Source organism: Bufo bufo, chromosome 8, assembly GCF_905171765.1.
Source record: "Bufo bufo chromosome 8, aBufBuf1.1, whole genome shotgun sequence".
Taxonomy (NCBI): domain Eukaryota; kingdom Metazoa; phylum Chordata; class Amphibia; order Anura; family Bufonidae; genus Bufo; species Bufo bufo.
Window position 1 is genome coordinate 198,946,401 of NC_053396.1, and position 20,918 is coordinate 198,967,318.

The 20,918-nt window shown below is 46.9% G+C and overlaps 2 protein-coding genes across 8 annotated transcripts in view; one reads left to right on the forward strand and one right to left on the reverse strand.

Annotated features, from left to right (window-relative positions):
• The window catches only part of DDAH2 (dimethylarginine dimethylaminohydrolase 2), a 30,050-nt gene extending 28,128 nt beyond the window's left edge, over positions 1-1,922 (forward strand). For all 5 annotated transcript variants that reach the window (XM_040406224.1, XM_040406225.1, XM_040406221.1 and 2 more), the window contains exon 7: positions 98-1,922. In XM_040406224.1, coding sequence (XP_040262158.1) covers positions 98-214 — 117 coding nt within the window. In that variant the 3' untranslated portion in view covers positions 215-1,922. The remainder of the gene's footprint in view (positions 1-97) is intronic.
• A 1,299-nt stretch (positions 1,923-3,221) lies between these two features.
• Positions 3,222-20,432, reverse strand: LOC120977664. Of its 3 annotated transcripts, none has more exons than XM_040405695.1 (7): positions 20,289-20,432; positions 19,270-19,399; positions 18,639-18,956; positions 5,042-5,174; positions 4,423-4,454; positions 3,890-3,963; positions 3,222-3,795 (listed from the first exon to the last, which is right to left on the reverse strand). In XM_040405695.1, the coding sequence occupies exons 2-7, from the start codon at positions 19,322-19,324 to the stop codon at positions 3,700-3,702; spliced, it is 708 nt and encodes a 235-aa protein (XP_040261629.1). In that variant the 5' UTR covers positions 19,325-19,399; positions 20,289-20,432; the 3' UTR covers positions 3,222-3,699. The 3 variants fall into 3 exon arrangements, with proteins under 3 accessions (XP_040261629.1, XP_040261628.1, XP_040261627.1); XM_040405694.1 differs by lacking the exon at positions 20,289-20,432 and adding an exon at positions 20,086-20,280 and having other exon boundaries at positions 19,270-19,913; XM_040405693.1 differs by lacking the exon at positions 20,289-20,432 and having other exon boundaries at positions 19,270-20,280.
• Positions 20,433-20,918: the final 486 nt, after the last annotated feature.

A 20,918-nucleotide genomic window follows, 5' to 3' on the forward strand; every position in this document is an offset into this window, starting at 1 on the left:
CTGACTAAAACCCCTTCCATGTACTACGTTTGGTTGTGGCCCAGCTCAGACTATACCCTTTTATAATGTACAGTTTATCTGCTTTCTCTTCATCCAGGTCTTTCAGAAGCTGACAGATTATACGCTGGTCCCTGCGTCTTGCACCGAGGTCTCGAAGATCGGAGGCTGTCTGACCGCCTGCTCTATACTGATAAATCGCAAGCTAGAGATCTGAGTTGTCGACCACCTTGAGGCTAGTTGTCGGACCACCCAAACTGACACGGGGTTGTTAGTATACAGGCAGCAGCCGTCCCTCTCGTATCTCGCCGTACAGCAGACATGTCAGTCTATGGGTTTATAATGGTATCATACATATTTTACAGTAATGCACAGTGCGTATATACAGATCTAGGATCAGGCTGCCTGTAGATTTCCGTAGTTATCTGGAATTAGACTTTTTTTTTTCTCACATCTTCCTATAGGTGAGAGGATCTAGCCCGACCTGGTTAAGATAATGGAGTTTAGTTATCGTAGGCTGTCGACTGCAATTTTTAGTGGCTTATATAGTTTATTACTAATCCATAACTGAATGACACTTCAGCAGGCGCAAGCCTATTTGAATGATTGTTGCTGTAATGTCTCATGTGGCCACTAGATGGTGCTGACATGCACCTAGAAAATGCTGTTTACTTTATGGTTACAACTGTTGGTATAAAAAAAAATCTGATTACTAATGCAGGCTTTGACAGGGAATGGCATAACTGCTCCAAGAGGTTTATTTTTCCCCATCACTGCTGCCCCCCCCCCCCCCCCCCCCCCCAGTGACAATACATCTTTTAATTCATTGGGGAAGCAGATAGCTTTGTCAGCACTCTTCTAGATCTTGGCCATATTTTCTCTACCTCTTCCATCTACTACAATCATTTCTCTCCTGTTTTCCTGTGCTGGCTTAACGTCCCTCATTTGTCACTCCATCTGGATGTATTGCAGGGAAAAATCTGATTAGTAATGCAAACTGGCATGGTCTGGCTTCTCCCCTTCTACCTGCTTGGTGCCAGTCAAGTTATGAGCTCAGCTGATCTAGTTTGACAGGTCTGTTGCTAGGGATACACTGCCTGACAACCATCATCGCCTCAATGTGATTGTCGGGTAGCTGGTCCATTGCAGCCTGGTTCGGATGGCTTTGTTATCAGCTTGTGAATGAAATGGCGCTGGGCAGAGGGCGGCGAAGAGGCCTAGCAGAACCCAACTGTTACTTTTCCTTACCACTGCTTTATTAATCAGATTTTTGCAATATAGAAGGAGGTGGAATTAGTAGATGTGATTACATTCTGAGTTATCAATTTGAACTTTTTTGTAATATTCAGTACAGAATGAAAGGGCATCTATGGAAATATGTCCAAAGGGGGAAAAATAGCAGACTTTTCCAACCAATCAGATGTTTGCATCCATGTTGGGCCTAGAATTTTTTGTAAGTGTAATGCTATTGTCTGCGCCGATAAGGGCAATGGTGGTGTTCATAGCAATAGATCAGGTGCAATCACTGCTTCTCTCCAGCTGCTGCAAACTACGTCAGCCTTCAGGGCATGCTGGGGTTTGTAGTTCTGCACCAGCTGGATAATGACTGGTTAGAGAACACTTCTCTACAGCGATGCACACCAAGACTGCCAAAGGGCGACATGGCTATTTCTACCTTGTACTGCCTTACCACTTGTCACAGTTGTCACCGTCTGCGGTCATTCTGAATGTAGCAGTCATGATTGTCGACGGCACATCCTGGCAGTCCTATCTTAGCCGGCGGTATTCTGATGTTGCCTTCTGGTGCTATTTTTTGGTTGAATGGGTGTTTTGGAGGGGATCGACCTCCCCTGGTTTCAGAGAGTGGATCTTCATTTCTTTGTTTATCTCGTCCCATGCCGTTTGTACCCTCTCTATTCTCTAGAGCAGGGATCAGCAACCTTCGGCCCTCCAGCTGTTGTAAAACTACAACTCCCACAATGCCCTGCTGTAGGTTGACAGCTGTAGGCTGTCCGAGAATGCTGGGAGTTGTAGTTTTGGAACAGCTGGAGGGCCGCAGGTTGAGCATGCCTGCTCTAGAGCATCATTAAGGTACAGTAGACCACCCCCTGTTCTGTCTCATCTACGATATGCTGGAAACTGGTTTTGGTTTTTTAACCCTTTGACTTTATAAATAAAAGGCTTCAAGACAACGCGACCTGTTTGATTTCTACTGATCTCTGAAATGATGGACACTGGATGGCAGGGATAGCCAATTAATACTCCAAGTACTTATATCCCATATTTTACAGATGGAACAGTTTCCAGCTTGACTATGGTAGTACATTGCAAAAGCCGTGGAAAAAGTTCAGCGTTAAGATAATGATTGCTACAGAAGTAGTCCAGAGCTGCACTCACTTTTCTGCTGGTGGAGTCATTATGTACGTACATTACTGATCCTGGGCTACATCCTGTATTATACTCCAGAGCTGCACTCACTTTTCTGCTGGTGCAGTCACTGTGTACATACATTACTTATCCTGTACTGATCCTGAGTTACATCCTGTATTATACTCCAGAGCTGCACTCACTTTTCTGCTGGTGGAGTCATTATGTATGTACATTACTGATCCTGGGCTACATCCTGTATTATACTCCAGAGCTGCACTCACTTTTCTGCTGGTGCAGTCACTGTGTACATACATTACTTATCCTGTACTGATCCTGAGTTACATCCTGTATTATACTCCAGAGCTGCACTCACTTTTCTGCTGGTGCAGTCACTGTGTACATACATTACTTATCCTGTACTGATCCTGAGTTACATCCTGTATTATACTCCAGAGCTGCACTCACTATTCTGCTGCTGGAGTCCGTCAGCAACATTGTTATTATAAACTCCCCCCTACCACCACAAAAGTGGGGGGAGGAAGAGAGAATCACCTTTAATGTCCGGTCAGGAGGAGCAGTTGGTAATTCTTACATTAGTTTACTGTACAGAACAGGTTTAAAGATGTCATTCATATAATGCAGAGCTTTGTGCACTTCAGCCAGCAAGGAAAGCTGGGAGATCTCTGCTCTGAAGCTTGCGGGATTGTGAATTCAGTTCCTAACTGTCCTCCAGACTATAACCTGAGATCGGCACAAGTCATGCATTTGAATTTCTTGCTGTGGATGAATTCTATATCTGGAGGGGATCTGATCCATTAACCATTTCCTGTGTCTACGTGAGAAGTGCTCCGGGCGCCAAGCCTTCTGTAGTTTATTATTCACTTACATTTCACACATTGTGAATAATTTATCCTCAAGAAAACCTGAAACGCATTAGTCTTAAGTCATACAGTAAAAGATACACCCTGGGATGATGAAAGAAAGCCATGTTTTACCCCCCCCCCCCCCAGAGATAAGCGTCTCCATGCACATAAAGCGCCGCTTATCTTAATGGTAAGGGACTGGGAAAATCCAACTGGTCAGTTCTGCTCAGCTGATGGCCGGTCGGGTCCCATAGACTAAGAATGGTGGATGGGCCTAAAAAATGGTGGATATGGAGATATACTGTATATATGTATGTGCAGCTTTATAGTCTAAAAGTTTAATAAATCTGCAGTCTATTGCTCCCTGTTATCAGCCGTCTCAGGCTGGAGAGAGGAAGACTGTGGGGTTCTTTATCTTCGCAATCCTGAAATCCTACACATACTCGATCTGCTTAGTCGCCTCTTCTGGTCACATGATGTTGGCATATATTGTATTATGACTCTTGGAAGGTTTTCGGAAAGGATCCCGTATGATCTCCAGCTCCACGTAAGATACTTCAGTGTCCTGGAAAATTTAGCCACAACGAGAGCTCATGAATATCGGCATGCAATTCCCTATATCCCCAGCAGAGGGAGGCACTGCGGCCACTGATACTCACAGGCTCCAGTTTAGGGTGGCCGGGGTCAGAGCTGATATTTTCAGTGAGCGGGAAGTTGTCAGATCTCTTTCTGTCTGTAATGCAAAAAAAAAAAGCTAATTCCCGAAGGTGAGGACATGCGCACTACGGTCAGGTTCACACGTAGCAAAAGCATAACCCCCTTTAAGGGTATTTTGGCAACAGCAGCAAATGTCGCCAGTTTTACATTTTACCGGATGGTAAGTATGAAAACCATTTACTGGGCAAGTGAACCCGGCCTAAAGCCCCAAGAAAGGTCTCTCTTTTCTGTTCCTCTCCATAGCCGCTTTCAGAATTCTGCTAGTTGCTCTGGGAAACCGTCAGCAGTTTGGCTCCGCCCTGCTGTCAGACACGTGACCAACTGCCACCTGAGGTCCCACAACGAACTGCACTCTGGGGCCAAGTTCTAAATGTAGCTTTAGTCACGAGGGGAGAAGAAGGCGTCACGCAATTCAAGTAAATCTAAACATTTACAAAAGTATGTGAACCCCTTAGGATTTTAGAAAATCTCTTACCTTGGCGATGTTGATGGGGCGCGGATGTTCTTCTAAAAAAAAAATAATGTTAGAACGTGGTTAGATCTGAGTAATATTTGAATATTTCTCTTATCTGTTAGAAAGTATCCCTAAGGCAATCCCAGGGATAATTTTCTGACCCTGGTGTTGGCTAAGCAGCTTCCCAAATGTTCTGCCCATTGTTTAGGTTCTTTTTCTGGTGAATGTTACCATAGAAACAGGTCAAAGGGCCAACAATGATCTGATTCCTGCAAAAACATAGCAGCTACAGTACCTGCAATCACCACTAGATGGAGCTCCCTTTCAGTTTACGGCCAGCTAAATAAATTCATATGCAGTTAGCTCCCCCTAGTGGTGGCTGCATGCAGACAGAATTATATCAGTTACAGGAAAAAGTCACAATTAGATTAACAGAAGCAATTCAATAAAAATTTAGACTGTGTGGCTTTACAGCCGTCAGAATGAGGCCTACATGTGTACAGCTTTCAAACATAAGCAAGCAGAGATCTTTACTTACATAAAACCAGGGGAAAAAAAACATTAGGTAAACACCACAATGAAAATGACAAATCCAGCTCTGCTACATCTGTATTCCTGTTACCTTGATATGATCACCTACCTGCGTTTCATTATTAGGATGCCCGAGGTCAAGCAGATCACGATAGTGAGCATTATCAGTAGAAGCGCTGCAGTCATGATGGTCAGCAGGATTCTTGTCGACATGGCGGAGGCGATGGGAGCAGAGGCCTCTTCTTATATGTGAATGACAAGGAAATATTCAATGACCGAGGACTGTAATGCTGGCAGTGAGACATAGGGGGCAGCGCAATGACAGCAGGCGTATGGGAAATTAGACTGTAAACTGTACTGGGGCAGAAACTGAATCGGTCTATGCTCTGTGAGGGGCTGCGGGGTTCGGAGGGAGGTGGCGGGGTTATACATTTACTGTTATATAGCGCCATCATATGTCATTACCACACTGTAACAGTCACCCAACAGAGCTTCTATCGCCCTACAGGGGGAGGGGCCTGTTCATACTGCTCTACTACATGTCACATTATCACCCTACAGGGGGAGCGGCAGGTTCATGTCTCGCTACTACAGTCATGGCCAAAAGTTTTGAGAATTACATAAATATTGGAAAAGTTGCTGCTTAAGTTTTTATAATAGCAATTTGCATATACTCCAGAATGTTATGAAGAGTGATCAGATGAATTGCATAGTCCTTCTTTGCCATGAAAATTAACTTAATCCCAAAAAAACCTTTCCACTGCATTTCATTGCTGTCATTAAAGGACCTGCTGAGATCATTTCAGTAATCGTCTTGTTAACTGTTGACGAGCACAAGGCTGGAGATCATTATGTCAGGCTGATTGGGTTAAAATGGCAGACTTGACATGTTAAAAGGAGGGTGATGCTTGAAATCATTGTTCTTCCATTGTTAACCATGGTGACCTGCAAAGAAACGCGTGCAGCCATCATTGCGTTGCATAAAAATGGCTTCACAGGCAAGGATATTGTGGCTACTAAGATTGCACCTCAATCAACAATTTATAGGATCATCAAGAACTTCAAGGAAAGAGGTTCAATTCTTATTAAGAAGGGTTCAGGGCGTCCAAGAAAGTCCAGCAAGCACCAGGATCATCTCCTAAATAGGATTCAGCTGCGGGATCGGAGTGCCACCAGTGCAGAGCTTGCTCAGGAATGGCAGCAGGCAGGTGTGAGCGCATCTGCACGCACAGTGAGGCGAAGACTTTTGGAAGATGGCCTGGTGTCAAGAAGGGCAGCAAAGAAGCCACTTCTCTAAAAAAAAAACCATCAGGGACAGATTGATCTTCTGCAGAAAGTTTGGTGAATGGACTGCTGAGGACTGGGGCAAAGTCATATTCTCCGATGAAGCCTCTTTCCGATTGTTTGGGGCATCTGGAAAAAGGCTTGTCCGGAGAAGAAAAGGTGAGCGCTCCCATCAGTCCTGTGTCATGCCAACAGTAAAGCATCCTGAGACCATTCATGTGTGGGGTTGCTTCTCATCCAAGGGAGTGGGCTCACTCACAATTTTGCCCAAAAACACAGCCATGAATAAAGAATGGCACCAAAACACCCTCCAACAGCAACTTCTTCCCACAATCCAACAACATTTGGTGAAGAACAATGCATTTTCCAGCACGATGGAGCACCGTGCCATAAGGCAAAAGTGATAACGAAGTGGCTCGGGGACCAAAACGTTGACATTTTGGGTCCATGGCCTGGAAACTCCCCAGATCTTAATCCCATTGAGAACTTGTGGTCAATCCTCAAGAGGCGGGTGGACAAACAAAAACCCACTAATTCTGACAAACTCCAAGAAGTGATTATGAAAGAATGGGTGGCTATCAGTCAGGAATTGGTCCAGAAGTTGATTGAGAGCATGCCCAGTCGAATTGCAGAGGTCCTGAAAAAGAAGGGCCAACACTGCAAATACTGACTCTTTGCATAAATGTCATGTAATTGTCGATAAAAGCCTTTGAAACGTATGAAGTGCGTGTAATTATATTTCACTACATCACAGAAACAACTGAAACAAAGATCTAAAATCAGTTTAGCAGCAAACTTTGTGAAAACTAATATTTGTGTCATTCTCAAAACTTTTGGCCACGACTGTATATCTTTCACACTATCACCCTACAGTGGGAGGGGCCTGCTCATACCGCTCTGTTTTATGTGTCACTTTATCACCCTACAAAGGGAGGGGCAGGTTCATACTGCTCTGCTATACATGCAGTGGGGTGGGGAAGCGGTCCGCCCCGGGTGCCGGTTCTCAGGTGGGTGCCAGAACAGAAGCAATGAGCGCTTCCATCAATACAGATGGAAGCGCTCATTGCTTTTCCCTTTATAAGATGCAGTGCAGAATACTAGTGAGCACTTCCATAATAAAGGAGGAGGGGGGAGAAGCGATGTGAGCGCTGCACAGTACTTACCTCTCCTCCTGCTCGCTCTTCTCAGGGCCCGCACTGCTGTGTCCTGGCTGCCTGCAGCGTCAGGATGTACAGAGCGCACTCTGACCTGACGCTGCAGGAGGTGAGGTGACTGCAGTGCGGGCCCTGAGAAGAGAAGACAGCCAGGACAGGGAGAGTGGCGGCAGGAGAGGTAAGTTACTTTACAGTCTGATCTCAGGTCTGATATGGAGGTCTGACTGGGGGGGTCTGGAGTGGTCTGACCCGGTGGTTTGGGGGTCTGGAGGTCTAATGGTCTGATTGGGGGTCTGGAGGTCTAATGGAGGTATGGAGGTCTGACTGGGGGGTCTGGAGGTCTTATGTGGGTCAGATATGGGGGTCTGGAGGTCTAGTGGGAGTCTGGAGGTCTGATATGGGGTCTGGTGTGAGGTCTGTTATGGGGGTCTGGAGTTCTAATAGGGGTCTTATATGGGGGTCTTATCTGAGGTCTGATATTGGGTCGGGGTCTTACATGGAGGTCTAATGGGGGTCTGATCTGAGGTTTAAAACTAGGGTCTGACATAGCGGTCTAAAGGGGGTTTGGTCTAAGATGGGGGGTCTCATTTAGGGTTTTATATGGGGGTCTGATCTTAAAGGAAGGGGGAATTTTTTTATTACTAGCGCACAATATAAAGGGGTGTTTTTGTACTGACGCACTATCTGTGTGGTACCAGTATTTTCAGGGGGACTGTTTCTGCAGGAAAGTATTGGGAAGCACAGTGGACACAGTATTGGGGGTGGTAGGATCAGTGGCGTCGCCAGGGTGGGGGCCAGAAGGGGCCACGGCCCCTCCTACATCATGCTGTGCCCCCCCATGTGCCCCCTCAACTAAAATCCCCCCCCCAAGTGAGCCGCTGCAGCCGGGCACACGGAGATGAGCGCTTCCATTGCGCTCATCTCCATAGTCATCTGCCTGCCTGTGCTGTGGCGGTGCAGGGGAGGGAGAGGCGTGTCCCTTCCCCTTCCTCTCATAGGCTGCAGGCACTAGGCCGGCAGCCTATCAGAGGCCGGCGCAGGCGGCACGATGACATCATCGCGCCGCCTGAGCCATACAGCGCAGGACACAGGCCGGAAGAGGCCTGCATCGCATCGCTGACATGGAGGGAAGTATGAGTGTTTTTTTTTACAATAGTGTTACTGGCACATTGGCGGGGGGGGGGGGGGGGGGGGGCTTGTTACTGGCACATTGGGGGGGCTTATTACTGGCACATGATGGTGGGCTTATTACTGGCACCTTGGGGGGCTTATTACTGGCACATTGGGCGGGCTTATTAGTGGCACATGATGGGGGGGCTTATTAGTGGCACATGATGGGGGGGCTTATTAGTGGCACATGATGGGGGGCTTATTAGTGGCACATGATGGGGGGCTTATTAGTGGCACATGATGGTGGGCTTATTACTGGCACATTGGGGGCTCTTGTTACTGGCACGTGATGGGGGGGGTCTTATTACTGGCACGTGATGGGGGGCACTTGTTACTGGCACGTGATGGGGGGGCACTTGTTACTGGCACGTGATGGGGGGGCACTTGTTACTGGCACGTGATGGGGGGGCACTTGTTACTGGTACGTTATTGGGGGCACTTGATACTGGCAAGTTATTGGTGGGCACTATAGGGGCATCTACTGAGGCCACAAAGAAGGGGTATTTTATATGGGGGGCTCTGTACAGTAGCATTTTATACTGGGACACATTATGATGGGTACTATGGAGAAGGGGGGAGAGGAGTACTATGGAGTCATCTACGGGGGGCACTAAGAAGGGGTATTTTATACTTGCAAATTATGGGGGACACTGAGGGCATCTACTGGGGCAAGATATATGGGGCATTTTATACTGGTACATTATGGGGGGCACTAGGAGGAAGGGGGGAGAGGAGCACTATGGCGGCATTTACTGGGGGCACTATATAGGTGTATTTTATACTGGCACATTATGGGGGACATTAGCTCAACTAGGGGCATTACAAGGGGGTATTTTTTGCACTGTCACATTATAAGGAGAATTATTTCTACTGGGGGGGCATTATGGTGGGCTTTATTACTCCCCCATGGTATGACCCCCTAGTAGCAGCACCAGACTCTCCCTGCTCTGCTATCCCTCTGCCCTTTCTCCAAATCCTTATTATGAAATCTTTCTCATTAGGATGAAACACAACATCAGCTCCGCCGAGCCCCCGACCAAGTGTTGAAGTGGCGTCCGAGATCCCCAAGGGTCAAGCCAAGTAACTAAGTTTTCATGTGAAATATGTTTGTTATACACATATAGCATACACTGTGCCACACAATATACAGTATACCGCTACACTGTGCCACACAATATACAGTATACCGCTACACTGTGCCACACAATGTACGGTATACCGCTACACTGTGCCACACAATATACAGTATACCGCTACACTGTGCCATACAGTATACCTCTACACTGTGCCCCACAATATACAGTATACCTCTACACTGTGCCACACAATATACAGTATACCGCTACACTGTGCCACACAATATACAGTATACCGCTACACTGTGCCACACAATATACAGTATACCGCTACACTGTGCCACACAATGTACAGTATACCGCTACACTGTGCCACACAATATACAGTATACCGCTACACTGTGCCACACAATATACAGTATACCTCTACACTGTGCCCCACAATATACAGTATACCTCTACACTGTGCCACACAATATACAGTATACCTCTACACTGTGGAGTCTTGTGGCGGCGGACAGAAAATAATCTGGAAGTGCCCCTCCCGAGACCAGGATCTGGATCCGCCACTGGACCGCTCACAGGAGTGTACATTTCTTCTAAACTGTAATCCGTATGCTCTGACCTGCAGAAATTAGCGCTCGCTCGGTAACAACTAACAGGCAGTACCTGTAGGCTGTAGCCTGGCCCTGTTACCGAAGCTAGCTGAGTGGTGTAAGGTTAAGGTACTAGCGGAGATTAATCCTGATTTAAAGTTAAAGTTACTACAGGATATGGATTACAGTTTAGAAATGTCAAATGTACACTCCTGTGAGTGGCGGGGAGGGGGATCTGTGGATGACACTGTTATAGAGGGGGGAATGGGGATGACATTGTTATAGGGAGGGGGGTCTGTGGATGACACTGTCATGGGGTGGATCTGTGGATGACACGTGTTAAGGCTGGCCGCAGGCTAGCCTGGATTTGTGGGAGGGGCCGGTACCTGTCTTAAGCAGTCTGGCTCTCCCAGGCAGCCTGGATTTGTGGGAGGGGCCGGTACCTGTCTTAAGCAGTCTGGCTCTCCCAGGCAGCACGTCGGCATTCGGACGTCTGCTACTTCCGGGTGTGACGTCATCAGCAAGCGTCCTGCACGAGTCGGATCTCAGAGAAGCGGGTGTACCTTTCACTTCAGTCTGCAAGCTGTTCAGGTCGTTTTCCATGATAACTGCTTTGTTTGGGGAGCGTGGCATCGTGGAGGAGGGTAGGAGGGTGTGTAGAGAGGGGGAAGTGTGCCGGAGGATCGTTTCTCCTCACTGCGTTCAGGCACATGCAATTCAAGTTTTGGCACCAATGGGCAGCATTGTCACATAGTCTCAGCATAACCTGTATCTAAGTTCATACAGGGGCTGCGAGTCATCTGGGCTCAGCAGGTTAAACTCTGGCAGCTGGGTGCTGGTGCCATTACTGAGTTGATTACTTACAAGGTTGCTGCTTGTGCACATGTTTGACACTCATCACATACACTACATACATACCTTAGACACATAGTTCGCACATCAGGCAGTTTGACGAAAAAAAAAAAAAAAAAAAGGGTACAAGTGGATTGTTAAATAAAGTAAAAAAAAAAAAAAAGTGGGTTGTTCAAATAAAGAAAGAAAAAAAAAAAAAAAAACTTTATCCACCAAGCTGCATCCATACACCTCTAGCACAGGTTCATCCACCAACACAGCTACACGCTCGCACGACATACACACCCCGTTTCATCTCGTAGACTAGTGTCATACGTCATACGGTCTGTTTTCCACAAATCCTATACTTACATACATCACCTACCACGTCTGTAGGTTCTTTAGCCCGCAGTATTCGTTTTAATTAATCTGCCACGTCACAGATTCACACAAACTCGGGCTCGCTTCATACGTCAGTGGAAACGACTATCATACTCCCTGTCAGCCTCGAAGGCTTTTCGTTCAATCGTTTCACGCTGCTGGGGGGGGGGGGAAGGGGAGGGGCTTAGATTCCGTCATCTTGTTTGTCAGCTTACGGGCAGCAGGTCGTAGGGTTAACAGGTTGTTTTGTTTTTTTTTTTCCCTTTTCTTTTTTCTTTCCCCTCTTCTTTCTTTCCACGTTTTTTTTTATTTTTTATTTTATTTGTTGTTTGTTTGTTTGGTGTTTTCTTTCTTTTGTTGTGTCTTTAGTCATGGGCACACATTGACTTCACGTACATATACCACCTACTTACCCCATACAGGTAGTCTGCACATATGACAGCGGCGTAAAAAAAAAAAAAAAAAAAAAAAATGAAATGAAAGTTCTTCCTTTAGGGGGCGTGGTTACTATTAATTAAAAAAAAAAAAAAAAAAAAAAAGGGGGGCTTTCTAAAGGAAGGATTTTCATGTTGTCCTGGTGGTAATCTTTCCACTAGCCTTTTGCATACACCACTAGCATAGATACATTCACCAACCACTGTCACACTCTCGCACGACAGTCAGAGACACTTCGTTTCATCTCGTAGTATAGTGTCATACGTCATACGGTCTGTTTTCCACGACTCCTATTCTTACATACATTCACCTACCACGTCTGTAGGTTCGTTAGCCCGCAGTATTCGTTTTTAATCAGTCTGCCACGCCACAGATTCAGTTAAACTCGGGCTCGCTTCATCCGTCAGTGGAAACGACTATCATACTTCACGTGAGCCTCATCGACCGCTCCTCATACGTTCATACTGTCGGGGGAGGGGGGTTGGCTTCTGTCAGTTGTCTGTCGGCTTAAACGGGCTGCCCTGTCACGGTCTGCATCGTGAAGCCGGCATGACTGAGCCGGGTGAATGTCGAGGTCCTTGACCGCCTGCTGCGGCTTCATCCCGTTCAGCCGTTCCGCGCTTTTCTGGTGGAAGGTTTCCTACGGGGATTCCACACTGGGCTCATAGCCTTGCCTCAGCAGACACACGAGTGCCCCAATCAAATCAGGTGTCCGTTCCTTGCTCATGTCTCAGGTTTGCACCAAGAGAGAATTGCAGTCTCTGTTGGGCATGTTATACTTTGCCATGAGGATCATTCCTCAGGGTAGATCATTCATTTCAAGATTGCTAGTCTTATTACAACAGACCAGTGATTTGGACGCATCAGTGCATCTTAATGCTAACGCCCGAGAAGATCTGTTCATGTGGGACAGATTTCTCAGTGGGTGGAACGGCATTTCCATGTTTATTCCGAGGGCCACTTCTGATTCTCCACACGTATTTTCAGACGCAGCTGCCTCGGTAGGTTTCGCGGCCATATCTGCTCACATTGGTTCGCCGGCTCATGGCCCACACACGTGCTACAGTTGCCGGGGTTTTCTCAGATGTCGGCATTGTTCGAGATCTATCCTATCGTAGCAGCTGCTATAGTCTGGGGGCATAGGTGGTCGGGTCACACGGTGGTTTCCACACTGACAACATGGCGACCGCAGAGATCTTCAACAAGGGCAGATCTAAATCGTTACTTATCATGTCTTTCATGCGTAGATTGACCTGGATAGCTCTGGAACAGGGGTTTCATTTTCATGCCCGGTTTTTGGACGGGGTCAGCAACGTTGCAGCTGATGCTTTATCTCGTTTTGATTTTTCTCGCTTTTTCTTACAGAACCCAGAAGCAGACTCAGTGGGCACCCCGGTACCGGACTGGCGGCTGCTGGTCTTGGATTAGACTCTCTGATGATGGTCGCCAGTTCACTCATTACCAAGTCTTTGTCGGCCAGTACGTTGCGGTCGTACCGCCGAGCGTGGGTGTTTTTTTTTTTTTTTTTTTTTTTTTTTTTTTCGAACTTTAAGTTGGCATATCCTAGAGGTGACACAGGTCAGGTCAAGTATATGGTGGCTTTCGTGCCTTATTGTCATTCGGTATTGGCTTTATCCTACAACACCATTAGGCTATATTTGGCTGGGGTGCTGCATTTTTTGGCACTTCAAGAGCCAGACAGACCCTCTATATTTTCAGCTCACCCGATCAAGGCCATCCTCAGAGGCATTCAAAAGAGCCAGGTCACGGTCAAGTCGGTCCGTCGACCTATTAAGGGGGACACGTTTCTTAGCCTGTCGGAAGTTCTCACATTCTCACCATTCAGAGTCCTTCCCAGCCTGGTGATCAAGGCGGCGATGTACTTGGCGTTTTACGGGTTTTAAGACCAGGTGAAGTGACACAGGCCAGACAAGGGGCGGTGGCTCTCCGCAAGGGAGATTTAGTCAGGATGGGCAGTAACTCATTGCAGTTGCCTCACAACAAAACAAGGCAGGTAGGTCCCGGCCATGTAGTTAAGTTCTTCCAGACCACAAACGCATGGTGTCCAGTGACAGTCTTGGACAACCTCTTGCTGGCCCTTAGTCTTCACAGCCCCACCGACCCATTACTTCCATTCCCTGTTGGTCCACTGACGTCCAGCCAGTTCATCAAACATATTCGCATCCTGTTGACCAGTGTAGGATTGAATCTGGCTCAATTCTCGGGGCATTCTTTCCGCATCGGTGCGGCATCCGCAGCGTCCAAGCATGGAGTCCCTGTGCATATCATTAAACACTTGGGGCGCTGGCGCTCGGGGTGCTTTGTACGGTATATCCCGGAGCCACAAGCGGAGCTGGTCCAAGCATTCAGCACCTAGCACCTCAGGCCTATCCTTCCCTCACTGGTGGGTTTTGCCCCCTTTTTCAGGCATACCGACCTAGTGAGGCCAAGGCACACCTCAGGCCAATTAGGTAGGGGGGTGGTGGTTGGGCATCTTCCACTCGTTTAGGTCCTGACCACAAATATAGCATAAGATGCTATATACGGTATGTGTCATCCACAGATCCCCCCCCCCCCATAGCAGTGTCCTCCACAGATCCCCCTCCCTATAAAAGTGTCATCCACAGGCAGCTAGGACATGTTGAAATCTGAGTGATTTTTTTATATATTTTTTTAAACCACAGACAGCTGGACTTTTCTTCCCTGTTGCGGTTTTAGGTATTGGGTAAAGTATCGCAGCATTTCTAAGCGTACTTGTGTAAATGTATCGTTGTTATAGCTGCCCCCCCCCCTACTTTTGTCCTGGCCCCCAGTGTGCCCCCCCCCCCCCCCCCCACAAAATTTGAAAGCTAGAGAAGCCACTGGGTAGGATGGGGTGTTGAGAAGGTGGGAGGATGATGGAAAAGTAGGAAAGTAAGATGTTTGTTTGTTAAACTCTGCAGAGACGAGGCGCGGCTGAAAGAAGTCACCATGGCGGTCTGGTCTGACAGGAGAAGAAGAGGAAAGAGAATATCTACATCAGAGAAGAGAAGTCACTGGATGGAAGAGGTATGTGGGGCTGTATGACCCTGTATGTTCTGTAGCTCCGTATGTAATGTTTTCCAAGTATGTCTTTAAAGGGGTTGTCCGCTTTCTTTTGTATGAGCGCTGCCTTCTCTGCTCTGTTTACCGGCTCATCACTGCAAATGCTACGGCGAGCAGAGCAGAGAAAGCAGCTCTCGTATGAGCTCTGCCCTCTCTTCAAACAGCTGGGGGCACAGAGGGCAATACTACTATGGAGGGGGCACAGAGGGCATTACTACTATGGAGGGGGCACAGAGGGCATTACTGTGAAGGGGGCACAATGGGCATTATTACTGTGAAGGGGGCACAATGGGGATTTTTACTATGGAGAGGGCACAGAGGGCATTACTACTATTAAGGGGGCACAATGGGCATTATTACTGTGAAAGGGGCAAAATGGGCATTATTACTGTGAAGGGGGCACAATGGGGATTATTACTGTGAAGGGGGCACAGAGTGCATTACAACTGTGAAAGGGGCACAGAGAGGGCATAACTACTGTGAAGGTTGTACAATGAGGGCAATACTACTGTGAGGGAGTACCATATTTTTTTTTAAAGTATTGGAGCCCCCCTCCAGAGACAGGACCCACCCCGGGTGCCAAACCACATGTTACACTATACATGCTCTGCTATACATGTATCACCCTGTAGGGGGCAGAATAGTCTTTATGCGCTCTCAGTACTGCTTTAAGACTTGAGCAAATTAAATCAGGTGACTGAAAGGTTCTTAAGGGGATTTTCCGAGATTTTGATACTGATGACCTATCCTCTGCCTTCTCTGACAGCTGATCGGCGGGGGGCTTAAGTGTCGGACCCCCCCTGTTCAGATACTGATGACCTATCCGGAGGATAGCGCATCAGTATTAAAATCTCGGAAAACCCCTTTAAGCATCCACACATCCTACTGGCCCAGAATAGCTACGCGTTACACTGGGAAGACAGGGAGTCATGAAATGTTCCCGAATTCTCACAGGGTTCTATAATAAATCTGTAGACCGCCTGTCTAAAAGTGTAAGGTGACTTTTAGTTGTCTTACTTTCTTTCAGATTTTTTATGACAGAAAATGTAGCACTTTAGGCACTGCCTCTGTCCCCGCTAAGCCATATACAGTTGCAAGAAAAAGTATGTGAACCCTTTGGAATGATATGGATTTCTGCACAAATTGGTCATAAAATGTGATCTGATCTTCATCTAAGTCACAACAATAGACAATCACAGTCTGCTTAAACTAATAACACCCAAAGAATTAAATGTTACCATGTTTTTATTGCACACACCATGTAAACGTTCACAGTGCAGGTGGAAAAAGTATGTGAACCCTTGGATTTAATAACTGGTTGAACCTCTTTTGGCAGCAATAACTTCAACCAAACGTTTCCTGTAGTTGCAGATCAGACGTGCACAACGGTCAGGAGTAATTCTTGACCATTCCTCTTTACAGAACTGTTTCAGTTCAGCAATATTCTTGGGATGTCTGGTGTGAATCGCTTTCTTGAGGTCATGCCACAGCATCTCAATCGGGTTGAGGTCAGGACTCTGACTGGGCCACTCCAGAAGGCGTATTTTCTTCTGTTTAAGCCATTCTGTTGTTGATTTACTTCTATGCTTTGGGTCGTTGTCCTGTTGCAACACCCATCTTCTGTTGAGCTTCAGCTGGTGGACAGATGGCCTTAAGTTCTCCTGCAAAATGTCTTGATAAACTTGGGAATTCATTTTTCCTTCGAGGATAGCAATCCGTCCAGGCCCTGACGCAGCAAAGCAGCCCCAAACCATGATGCCCCCACCACCATACTTCCCAGTTGGGATGAGGTTTTGGTGTTGGTGTGCTGTGCCTCTTTTTCTCCACACATAGTGTTGTGTGTTTCTTCCAAACAACTCAACTTTGGTTTCATCTGTCCACAGAATATTTTGCCAGTACTGCTGTGGAACATCCAGGTGCTCTTGTGCAAACTGTAAACGTGCAGCAATGTTTTTTTGGACAGCAGTGGCTTCCTCTGTGGTATCCTCCCATGAAATCCATTCTTGTTTAGTGTTTTACGTATCGTAGATTCGCTAACAGGGATGTTAGCATATGCCAGAGACTTTTGTAAGTCTTTAGCTGACACTCTAGGATTCTTCTTCACCTCATTGAGCAGTCTGCGCTGTGCTCTTGCAGTCATCTTTATAGGACAGCCACTCCTAGGGAGAGTAGCAGCAGTGCTGAACTTTCTCCATTTATAGACAATTTGTCTTACCGTGGACTGATGAACAGCAAGGCTTTTGGAGATACTTTTATAACCCTTTCCAGCTTTATGCAAGTCAACAATTCTTAATCGTAGGTCTTCTGAGAGCTCTTTTGTGCGAGGCATCATTCACATCAGGCAATGCTTCTTGTGAAAAGTAAACCCTGAACTGGTGTGTGTTTTTTATAGGGCAGGGCAGCTGTAACCAACACCTCCAATCTCATCTCATTGATTGGATTCCAGTTGGCTGACACCTCACTCCAATTAGCTCTTGGAGATGTCATTAGTCTAGGGGTTCACATACTTTTTCCACCTGCACTGTGAATGTTTACATGGTGTGTTCAATAAAAACATGGTAACATTTAATTCTTTGTGTGTTATTAGTTTAAGCAGACTGTGATTGTCTATTGTTGTGACTTAGATGAAGATCAGATCACATTTTATGACCAATTTGTGCAGAAATCCATATCATTCCAAAGGGTTCACATTCTTTTTCTTGCAACTGTATATGCAAAAAGTACACTTGGAAATGGGGCACACCAGAGAGGTGAATATCTACAAATATAAGTTTTATTATGGCGCTACAAAATGAATGGCCCACTCCATTTCCGCTGAGCTAGACACTTTGTAGAGCTTGTTGTCAGGAGAGTCTAAAACATAGGATGAGACATTCTTTTAACAAAACGCTCCAAAACTGTAGCCAAAATCGAGGCAGAAAGTCATTAGGGAATCTGGGCCATCTTCCAACAGTAATAATACAATTGGCCAGTAGATGGCAGCATCATCTCAGTGTTTCCACCACATACATTAATGCCTGGGTAAAACGAGGACTGATTGTGTTTAACTATTAAATGACAGCTGCAGTCCACAAGATTGAATTCATTTTAACTCTCTAACTATACCTGCAGTCCAAATCAGTCAGTCGCGCTACAAAAAGTCGCAGTGTAGCCTCACCTTTACAGTACGGTGCAATACATTTGTACCACAGTGCAGTACATTCATAGGACGTTTCCCCCTGTCCCCGTTGTAGCTCACCTACAACGTCCATCACATCCTTCCCCAGATATATGACTCACCCAGAGTGACTGTCATAGGGTACCTTCAGCATTTCCCACCATTAGACAGCTATGTCCAAGGCCTGTGCACACACGACGTATCCCCTTCCTTGTGGTACCCCATCATTGCCCTATGAGAGGAGGGAAAAGCCCACACCTCTCATATCTGTATCACATTATTGCACTACAAGAAGTGGGACTTGCTCATACCTCCAGACCGTCATATTATCACCCTAAAAGGGCCAACAGGTTCTTACTGGTTTACCATTTATCACAGTATTGGCTTTCAGGGTGAAGGTCAGGTTCATACCTCTAATACCTGCCCTGTGACACATCTGCCCGGGTTACAATATTGTCCTAAATGTGCACGGCCATCCTCTAGTATCGAACGGTGTCCCCTGCATTGTCCCACGCAGTCTTACCCTCTACCTGCCTACCTGAGTCTGCCTTCTTTAGTCCTGGGGGGTCAGGTGTGGGGGCCCCCACATAATACTCTGCCCTGAGGTCAGGAAACTCCTGCACATTACATCCCCACAGGCCGGTGTTGTTCTTCTTGTTGTCCAGCGGATACCATATTTTCCGGCCCATCACCTGGCTGAATTTCACCGCTTTTCCATTCTTGGTGAGGGTGAAGGTGTAATTGTGCCGAGAAAAGGCTTTCCTGTCCAGGCAGAGGAGGCACTGCAGGGAGTTAAGTGTCCTGCGCCCACTCAATAGGGACAGAGAGAGGGAGGGAGACGGGGGGACGGAGCAACCTGAGGAAGAAAGGAGGATGAGAAAACAAGAAGGTTTCTGTTCTCGGACAGCAAACAGTGGCCTTCTATTAGAAAGTTGCAGAGCTTTTCATTAGATACTGATGAAGCTACAGAGATGTCCACTAGTCATCATCAATAGTACGGCTCAGTTATAATGTATCCTGTCATTATGATAGTCATATACACAATAGTTAGAATGTATGGATTCTCAGGTGAGATCTCCCATAGGTTATACTCTCATCATCACGAGATGATTCTCAGAAGATACAGTAGACATGATATCGGGGTATGTATACTGTGCCGTCCGCCTCACCTTCCACTCCACAGGTCACCACAAGAGCGAGCGCCAAGACGACCCGAAAATCCATTGTGTCAGGTGGACGTCTGTTCTTCAGATTAAGACCTGACTGCCTCCCGTGTGCCAGTCGCTGAGTCTATACTACCTGTGTGCCAGTCGCTGAGTCTATACTACCCGTGTGCCAGTCGCTGAGTCTATACTACCCGTGTGCCAGTCGCTGAGTCTATACTACCCGTGTGCCAGTCGCTGAGTCTATACTACCCGTGTGCCAGTCGCTGAGTCTTTACTACCCGTGTGCCAGTCAATGATTCTGTAATACCCATGTGCCAGTCACTGAGTCTTTACTACCCGTGTGCCAGTCATTGAGTCTATACTACTTGTGTGCCAGTCTCTTTCTCTATAACACCTGTCCAGGCATTACTGTACCTACGCAATCTATGTGCCAGCCACTGTCTCTACCACTTGTATGCTATTCACTTATATCCCCTATGTGTCAGTCTCTGTCTTTTTACCACCTGTCTAAGCGTCTAATGCTATGTCTATAATTCTTGGGTGCCAGTCTTTGTAACTTTACTCCCTGTCTGAACATTGTCTATCCCACCTGTGTGCCAGTCTCTGTGTCTCTACCACCTGTGTGCCAGTCTCTGTGTCTCTACCACCTGTGTGCCAGTTTTTGTCTCTACCACCTGTGTGCCGGTCTCTGTGTCTCTGCCACCTGTGTGCCAATCTTTGTGTCTCTACCACTTGTGTGCTAGTCTCTGTGTCTATACCACCTGCGTGCCCGTCTCTGTGTCTCTACCACCTGTGTGCCAGTCTCTGTGTCTCTGCCACCTGTGTGCCAATCTTTGTGTCTCTACCACTTGTGTGCCAGTCTCTGTGTCTATACCACCTGCGTGCCAGTCTCTGTGTCTATACCACCTGCGTGCCAGTCTCTGTGTCTATACCACCTGCGTGCCAGTCTCTGTGTCTATACCACCTGTGTGCCAGTCTCTGTGTCTATACCACCTGCGTGCCAGTCTCTGTGTCTATACCACCTGCGTGCCAGTCTCTGTGTCTCAGGCGGTGCCTGGGTCAGTCTGTCCATGTCTCGCTGTCCCATTTTCCATCATCCAGCATCAGGAGGAGATGAGGAAGTGGAGTTTCAGCTTTATCTGTGACATGCAGCCCTGACATGTTATGTCCGCCATCTCCGGGGGGGGGCCAGCCTGGCTATACATGGGTATAAACCAAGACATAGAAGAAGAGGCGGAAACATCCTCGATGACTTGTCATTCCTTAATATAGTCTGTAAGTGGATTATCTGCGAACAACATTTAATGGGCCCAACTGGATGGCCGTATGGCTTTGCAAACTGTTACTATAAAAGACAATTCAGAACCAGAAAGGAACAGTCTTCTCCTTATTCACTTCCACATGTTTCTCCATAGGTGGCGGCATTACAATAGTGCATAACAATCTACTAATAGAGCACCAACATATTCCGCAGCGCTTTACAGAGGATACATGCACCAACAAATCAGACAATACATAGTAACAAACTAATCAGCAATTTACATAGCTGTGAGGGCCCTGACCTCAAGAGCTTACAATCATTTAGGAAAGTTAAAGTGCTTGCTTTGTGTAATTACAGTACCCAGCAGCAGGGGGTATCTGCAAATGTTTGT